Source organism: Cynocephalus volans, chromosome 1 (genome assembly GCF_027409185.1).
Source record: "Cynocephalus volans isolate mCynVol1 chromosome 1, mCynVol1.pri, whole genome shotgun sequence".
Lineage (NCBI taxonomy): Eukaryota > Metazoa > Chordata > Mammalia > Dermoptera > Cynocephalidae > Cynocephalus > Cynocephalus volans.
In genome coordinates this window covers 98,963,135-98,972,141 of record NC_084460.1, presented here as the reverse complement: position 1 = coordinate 98,972,141, position 9,007 = coordinate 98,963,135, and the positions used below count along the sequence as shown (strand labels likewise).

The 9,007-nt window shown below is 34.6% G+C and overlaps 1 protein-coding gene across 6 annotated transcripts in view; it reads right to left on the bottom strand.

Annotated features, from left to right (window-relative positions):
* Nucleotides 1-715: 715 nt before the first annotated feature.
* The window catches only part of NLGN1 (neuroligin 1), a 662,017-nt gene continuing 653,725 nt past the window's right edge, over nt 716-9,007 (bottom strand). For 3 of the 6 annotated variants that reach the window (XM_063104964.1, XM_063104997.1, XM_063105004.1), the window contains 3 exons: nt 6,692-6,877; nt 2,542-3,331; nt 716-1,538 (listed from right to left, as the gene is read on the bottom strand). In XM_063104964.1, the coding sequence (XP_062961034.1) occupies nt 716-1,538; nt 2,542-3,331; nt 6,692-6,877 (1,799 nt within the window). Of the gene's footprint in view, nt 1,539-2,541; nt 3,332-6,664; nt 6,878-9,007 lie in introns of all 6 variants that reach the window. The other 3 variants (XM_063104971.1, XM_063104980.1, XM_063104988.1) reach the window with 1 other exon arrangement.

Sequence of the window (9,007 nt, the reverse complement as noted above, 5' to 3'; positions counted from 1 at the left end):
GGAGGAAGCTTCTATTAAAAACTCCAATGGGATGAGAGGAATTTTAATTACGGCTTAATCAGCAGCACAGCCACCAAGCATAGAAATTATCATGCACATCGTGCTAAAAATATCCAGTTTCCTTTATCCCCACAACTTTATACTGACAGCACTTATGTGATAATGTTGTACCTGCCAGTCTTTAAACTTCTTTGTTTTACTGGCAAATTTCAGCATGAGCCTCTGCTAAGGCCATTAACAGCATTGGTGCTTTGTATACTTATCCAAATATGTAAATATGGTCTACACAATAAAACAGCTCCAAATAAAAACTGGTGAAAATTATCTGACATTCCATTGGTGTGTCCCTTGTGCATATTCATAGCTGTTTTTTTATTTTTAATTTTTTTTATTTCAGACACAGTTCTTTCCTGTTTGGTGTTCCACATGCCTAATTCCATTATGTAACTTAAATCTTCAAAAAATTAATTCTTGAATGTGAATGAAAAAGTATCATTCAGAACAACTGCTTCAAGCAATTGAAATTTGTCTTTAAAGTTGATTTGTGTATATATATACAATTCATATTTTTCAAAACCCCCAAAGTTCTTGATATGTATATTCACATATTATTCCTTCTTATTTAAATAGTAAGAGTCTTGTAGGTTGAAAGCCAAGGAATCTTCAGTAATGTTATACTGCAATCCATCAAAAAAAAATAGTTTCTCTCATCTGGCTATACCCTGGTTGTTGAATGTGAGTGGGGATGGGGATGCGGATGGGGCAGAGTATTGTTCTGTCCTCCAGTAAATGTATTGAATGTGTGTAAGGGCTGGATCCCTGGTATAGTGTTGGGAATCATTGTAATGGTGTTGGGCGTCATTAAGGGAACATCATCAGGTGACCTCCTCATAGCTAGTGTGTAATCTGGGGGACAGGCGGTCCGAAGAACCACCTCATGTGGATGGATGGATTCACATTCATGATCCAAATCAGTGTGCTTCATTTGAAGGGACATAATTTCCTCTTCTTGTGCATGGGTCAGATCGTTGGTAGTAGTGCGCTGAGGGCTGCATCTCCTGTGAACATCATGTCTCCTCTTATCCTTTTTGTAATACAGGGCTGCAAAAGCCAAGATGTTCAGAAACAGCAGTGATGCTCCAACTGCAATAGTGACACTCAGCTCTGTTGAATAGTCCCTCTGATCCACTGAAAATGGACTCGGTTGTTGTTTGGGATCATCCTGCTTGGCAGTGGGAAAGGCTGATGTGACAGGTATGGAATTTTTTCTTGTAGGTCTGAAAGTGATGTCGGTTGATGGCACTTTAGTTGTTGTTGAGGTATACTGAGAAATGTCATTGAGATTATGCAGATGAGGTACCAGCTCCAACCAGAGGTTCACCTTATTGGCTCTGTAATGTTCTTTAACTCTTGGTTTTAATCCAATATGGAGATAAAGTTGGTCTTTCTGTGAATATCTGGTCCATGCTACTTCTTCAAAGCGGTTGGGTTTGGTATGGATGAATTTTGTGTCTTGAGGGACTGGTTGATTTGGGTCACTAGGAAGGAAAAAAGAAATTATGAGAACAAAATTGTTTTATTCATTTTCTTAATCAAAATAGTACTGGTTGAACATCTAATTGAAGAGGCTTTAGACTGTGTTTTAACATCAACTTGGGTCAGTTTAGAAATTTAATTCTGGGCCGAGCCCGTGGCGCACTCAGGAGAGTGTGGCACTGGGAGTGCAGCAACGCTCCCGCCGTGGGTTCGGATCCTTTATAGGACTGGCCGGTGCACTCATGGCGGTGCACTCACTGGCTGAGTGCCGGTCACGAAAAAGACAAAAAAAAAAAAAAAAAAAAAAAAAAAAAAAGAAATTTAATTCTAATAGGCAGTTTTTCAGATGGGTGATAATATAAGACAAGTAAGTCTCACATTCTTGTTCTCTTTGCCCATTTAGAGATGGGCTACCATCTACCATAAGATGTAAAAAAAATCATTTAAATATTCATATACATATGAGTTGTCTCCAAGGTAAAGTAGCAGAGATGGCATGAAATAGTGGAAAGGACTTGGGATTTGGAATTGGCAGATGAAGGTCTGAGTCCTGGTACTGCTACATACCAGACATATAAACATCTATAAGTTCTCAGAGCCTCAGGTCTCTTCTGTTGAAATTGGATAAATAATACCTGACCTACCTACCTCACAAGGTAGGTGGAAGGATCAAAAATCATACAGTATTGTGAATTAAAAAGCATTATAAAACAATGTGCTTCTATTGAACAGCAATAATAATGACCTGTATAACTTAAAAACCAAAAACATATTTAACTGTTGAGTAATACAAAAGTCTTTCTTCACAAGCTTCTAAAAAGCAAGAACTAATAAAGCTAAGACTTTTTGAAATACAATACAAAATTAATTTTTAACAAAGAAACTTAATACTATATATTGCTGGTATTAATCTAATTATTGGGGAACTAAATATGTATTATTTTAAAATGCTTGAAAGAATATTTTTATTAATATTATAGCAAACTTTATTCCTTAGGTACATACCCAGTTTTAGCAAAATTTGTCCAGTAAGTCATTACAACTGCACTCAGCATCACATCATTTTTGGAGAAATTGCAAGGAAATAACTCTGTAGGGCCAATCATGGGGATTCCCAGGACATAGGGAACCTCATCTCCATGGGCGGCATCAGCCCAAGCCGGAACCTGATCAGTTTGGCAATGATGGTAAAAGGCATAGAAGTATGTTGGTGAACCAAAGTTTGAATGAAGATCTGCTGTTGCTACAGCTGGTGCCACCCACTGATGGTCTGTAAACAAAGCCAATAATGTCTTCCTTCTGGTTTCAGGGTTATGACGGTCAGCCCAGTCAGTATACATGAATTTAATGGTTTCTCTCAAAACATCTTTGCCTTCAGGATATCCATATAAATTATCAACAAAATTGGAAACAGCAAAGTCAAAATCACTAGCTGATATACCATCATCACTATCTACTATATTTTCAACAAATTTTAACCCTTCTCCTTGGTTAACTCCTAACATTATATCATAGTTGAGAAACTCTCCTTGCTCCATCAATATCTGAGGGTCATCTGGTATCACATCACCATCAATCACAGGTCCAAAGGCTATGTGGTATCGGGCTGGTTGAATATCTTGGTCAACAAGTTCTTTGTAAGGCTTCTTCTGTAGGCATTCCACTAACTCTACGGTATCTGAAACATTGCAACCAACTTTTGTTGCCAACATTCTAGCATATTTTGCAGGTTGGAAACTAACAGCCCAGCTGGAAAGGGCTGTTCCACTTTGAGCTATTGCTCGTTGAAAAAGTCCTACGGAAAAATCAACAAAGAGTTTCAGTTGATCTTTGAATAATGTTGTAAAACAATGACATCTGATACTTCAGACATGTATATAAAAACCCAGATACAACTCAAGAAACAGGGAGATAGAGACATTTTTGCTCAAGAGAAGGTAGACAAAGTCACCTCCAGGGTATAGTGAATCAAAGAGGTGGACCTAAGTTGTGTGCTTTGACTGGCACCAGCTTTAGGGATCAATAGGTATAAATTGTGCAGAGTCTCAAAGAGGCAGTAAGAAAGGAGAAGAGAAGTTGTAAATACTAGTGGTAAAGAGTTGCGAATATTTTCTTCAAGGAGCATGTAAACAATTGTATTATTATCAGTGCCAACCAGATGGGGCCAACTGTCTCTTTAACTCTCCATCAGACTCTATACTGTCTTTTTGAGATATTTCTTCCAATTTGCCTCCATCTGCCCTTCTTCAAAATGGCTCTGTATGTTTTGTTTCAATCAGATTTTATTTGAAAAAAAATTATTAAAGGCTCATACAACTACGGAGGCTAGGGATTTGTTAATACCCTGGGGGTGACTCTGAAGGCACAGAAAACAGAATATCACTTTAGACATACTCTTTCCAGATCTTCATGTCAGACATAGTATGCTGAATATTCATCTTTCAGAAGAAGACATAACATTTGAAGTGTTTTCACTAGGTTAAAGAAAAAACCATCAGCAGAAGGATTTGAGGGGGGCGGGTTGATTTAACTTTTTCTATTGTTGAATGTGCACTGCCACATTTTATCATAAAAGATAAAAAGTACACAGTCCACTGCTTTTTATTTAATTGTATTTAAGAATTGTAAATTATGGCCCCATATGCAGTTTGATAAGAGCTGCATACCATTCTAATTTACAAATGCATTTCATCTACTTATTAGAATATTTTCTAATAAAATTCTAGTTTTAAAAACATAATTTATCAATTTTCTTTTTAAAATGTACTTTTTAAAATCAATTTCCAAATACAACTTTGTAGTTCAGTTATTTAAACATATACTCAATTATTCATATGTTTAATGAGATAAGAACTCTTTTCACAAAGGTGTTAAAATGGTGTTTGAATTAGAAGTAATGTAAGATGTTCCCAGATAAATTCTAAAAATATTCAAAAAGTCAAACAATACTAATTTAAATTTGTTTTGGTTTTCTGACATTTTTGTGAATATATTTTTAGTTTAATAGAGCAAAGTATGCTAGAGCAAATGATACAGATACAGATAATTAAAAAACTGTATAGGCTGTTTGTCAACATTTGCTCAGAGAAATATTTTGCTAGTTAAAAATTTATGACTAAAATAAACCTGGTGATTTCTGATATTCTTTCCCATTTCAGGGGCTCAATGACATTAACAGAATATAGAAAAAAAAAATTCAGGGGAAAATGCACACTATGTTAAATATTGCCTGAAATATGCCACCTGTATGGTATTAGGGAAATAATATGTTTATCATTAGTGAGAGTGCTTGTTATGTATATGAAAGATGGGATTGACTTATGGTACATGTAGACCTGAGCATTGCTGTAGCTTTTTTTGTGGTATTTAAAGCCTTTAAAGCTTATGTCTGCATTGGAGGCAGAATCAGTCTGATGATTTCAAGGTGATCTTCTGATTTCAAGAAGATGCTTCTGAGCATCTCCTGATAAAATCCAGCAGCTCAGTCTGGAGATAGGTTTAGGACTAGACCAAATCAAAGTCCATGTTTCTGGCCAGGTATGGGCAGATTTCCTTGAAGAGTATGATGGAATGCTATATTTTCAACTGTTTGCGTAAACCATTTCCCACTATTTATCACACTGTCAATCAATGAATTCCAGTGTTAGCTGATGAACTAACTGATTTGTCTTTTTCTCTAATGCTATTGTGATACTGGCTGACACTGACTTTGGTGCTCATTTTTAATCAGATGACCCTGCAAAGTCTATACAGGTTGCCTAATGTTAACCTAGTTGCATATTGGTATTTGTATAGTACTCAGACTAGAACAATCTATGTTTAATTAAAGTTTGTTATTTCAAAACAAGCTATTTTATTACAGACCAATATCTCCATGCAATGAGAACTGTTTTTATCTGTGTCATTTTGTCTTCTCCAATCAGAATCCTTCTAACATAAATGAGATGTTATGCAAAATATGTTAATAAATTAAGTCTATATTAATATATAATTCTCCAAATGTATATACTCATTTAACTTCTGCCTGTTCTTTTGAAATTCCACATTAATGTATCTTTGATACCAAAGACAAATATCCCGTGTCTAGGATTCCATATGATAAAACTCAGTCTTACAATTAAGATGCTTCATGAATTAAACTTGACAGTGCATACTTTCTGCAAATATATAAAATGACAATAAAAAAGAAAAAACAATACAAGATGGCCTATATTGTTGCATAGTCTCTATCTTCCTCTCTGTTATGTATAAATGATGAAGAAAAAGTATTTGGTTTGCATACTTCTCTAACAAAATTCTTCTGTTCTTGTGGATATTTCAAATTAATAATGCAGTTAGAATGGGTGATTAAACACATGGTAAAATGGATTTGGAATCCATAAAGAACAACATGATGAGCCTTGGACAGGCACTTTGGAAAAAGGATGTCAAAGCTGAAAATGGAAACAAGAAAAATATTTCATGGATTTAAGCAGCCTCAGTGCTTTATGCTGCTTTGCCAAGCTTTAGGGGGAAAAAATAACACTTTGGAGTTGAAAATAGAAAAAGCACAAAATCAAATATATTTTTCTTTTTAATCAAAAGCTCTACTAGTGACCTGATGCTTTGACAGTTTTGGATCATGCATGCAAAATAAACATCCATTCCCTACTCAGACTGCAAGTAAAATCACCTGTTTCCAGACAAACTAGCTTACAACTGCTTTGTTAGCTTCATACAAATAAATGGTATAAAATGTCTATTGCCTTAAAAATAGATTATATACAATCCCTGTGTTAAAAAAACTCATCTTTGATTTTGATTACTCAGTAAACAGAGATGATGAAACTGTGGATGTCTTTGGCTGATCTTCCTCAAAATCACCCTTTGAAGGAAAGAAAAAACACTGTAATGCTAACTGTTTTGCAGTGCGCTTGAAAGGGCATCCTTACCAAGCTCCATAGGAGACAAAGAATTTGATGAAAATTTAAACATGCATAGAAAAGCTGAAGAAACATAGTGTAAAACAGTTATTGAGTTCAACCTTCAACACAGTTTGAACAAAGAAATATATACAGAGCATCACATTATACTGATGGTGGTGGCATGCAGACACCAAAATTGTCAAAATTTGCAACCTGCATAATACCTTTGGTTGAATTGCTCCAACGGTTACCTTCAGAATAATGGGATAAAGTCAGCAGATTGACACATGAACCCCCAGCACCAGATCCAAAAACAGTGATTCTTAAGGGGTCACCACCAAAGAATCCAATGTTCTCACTAGTCCATCTTAAAGCCTGTATGAGATCAAGGAGTCCATAGTTTCCTTTTGCAGCCTGATCCCCTGTACTCAAGAAACCTGGAAAATAGAAACAATAGGACACCTTAGAACACCATTTTGACTTGACATGAATCAAATAGACATCAAATTTAAATACAGTGAAGCCTGTGTTAATCAAGGTGAGCACAGCCTAAGTTCTAAAGTAGAAATTATTACCCACTAGAATAAAACAAAAGTTACTTTAGAAAGAATCATAGTGACTGAAACCTGACAAAATGTTTATCTTACCCCAATGCTTCTCAAGTTATCCAGGTACATAACTGGGCAGATAAAGGGAATGAAAACATTCCAAAAAACCTCAAGGGGCACATTCCAGAGGCCAAGTTACTATGTGGAGACATTTGGAAAATATTGTGGAGCATATGAAAATGTACATTTTGTATAAAACAGTGTGTAAGTCCTCAAGTTACTCTTTGTCTAACATGATTGAAATTTAAGGTGTGTATCAGAGTGCGAGGAAGTAGAGATGTAGAGCAGGAGTGTTTTTCTAAGACTTGTGGGAAAAGGGCGAATTCTATAAAATTATACTGTGTACAACTCTTTGCATGTATATGTGTATGTACATTTTTATCAGTGATGGTCAATGATTAAGAAAGAATCACTGGGCTAGAGGTAATTTGAGATCACATTTTGGAATACCTTGATATGCCAAACTAAGGAGAGTTGCTCAATTATCAAACAGTGTAGAATAGTGGAAGGTTTTTGAAAAGTTCAAGACTCATATTATTTCCGGAATGCTCAAAGCTCTGCTTTATGGTGAATCTGAAAATAAGGAGGCATGTATGTTGAATAATAGAGAGAATGGAGATAGGGGAGAGATGGTAGGTAAGGAGCTAAATTAACAGAATGGCAAAGACAATTGAAAAAAGGAAATGAATGTAGAAAACATGGTGGCAGTAAAAGCTGAGTGACTTTCTCATATAAGGAAATTGTAGAGGGAAGAGGCAAAGGTATTACTTTTGCAGTACTTTAAACATATTCATTCATTCCAACGGCTTAATAGCTTTTATAATGTGTTTATTACAACCTGTAAAATAGTCATCTATCCTTTAATATATTTCTGTATTTGGTATAAAAGAAAAAGTAGAAAGTGTTTCATAAAATATTTCATTTTATGAACTACTTAGGTAGAAAATATTTAGAGTCATATTACCTATATATTCATTAATTATACTCAGGGATGAAATCTCCAATATCAGCAAGTTAACAGAGCTAATTTTTTAAAAAATTAAGGTGTGTATCAGAGTGGGAGGAAGTAGGGTAAGTAATAAGTAGAACAGGGGTAGTTTTTAAGAAATTAGTTTTTTCTCTTATTGCAGACCCATTATAGAAACTCAACAAATGGGTAAATGTTTGTGATAAAAACTATTTTATTCAATTTGAAATATACCTCTTTATTTTATAAAATAAGCTAAGAAGTCAATTGCATTTGTGAAAACCATATTATGATAGCATTGTCTATCTGTTGAGTAAATAAACCTACAACCAAAATAATTATATGGACAAAACTTCTTTAGAGTCATTGTAGGAAGCAATAAAGTCCAATCATCTGAAATAAATTTGAAAAATTTGAAGAAAGAAAAGTAGTTTTCCTACATGATCAAAAATTCAAAGAAACAGAAATACAGTGTATGTGTATATGCCTGTAGATACTATCTTTGAGACTGAGGTTAAATTTTTAAAAATATATTCCAAATAAATGTATCTTTCTGGTCACACCCATTATCTTTTCTTGAATTTTCATAACAATTCAAGGAAATTTTCATGGCGTCTTTTTACACGGAAACATTTTCAAACACTCAATATTCATATAAATTAAAGCATAATAAAATATAAAACAATAGTATGGCAGGAAACTCTTTTAACTTTATTTGCTATTACATGAACTTTGGTATAAGGCAGAACCATTAGTTTAAATTCCTGAAGGATTCTGTTACAAATATTTTGATCTATAAAGACAGATCGATAGTACAAACCCTGAAAACAACATTATGGAAGGATTACTGAACATTACAAGGGAAGGACTCTTGAAGAACAAAAGAGGGGTGTGATTGTGTGTGTGCTCGTGAGAGAGAGAGAGAGAGAATAAGAACCCAATACTCTAGATAATTTATTACCTATAATTCTATATTACAAATATACTCTGAT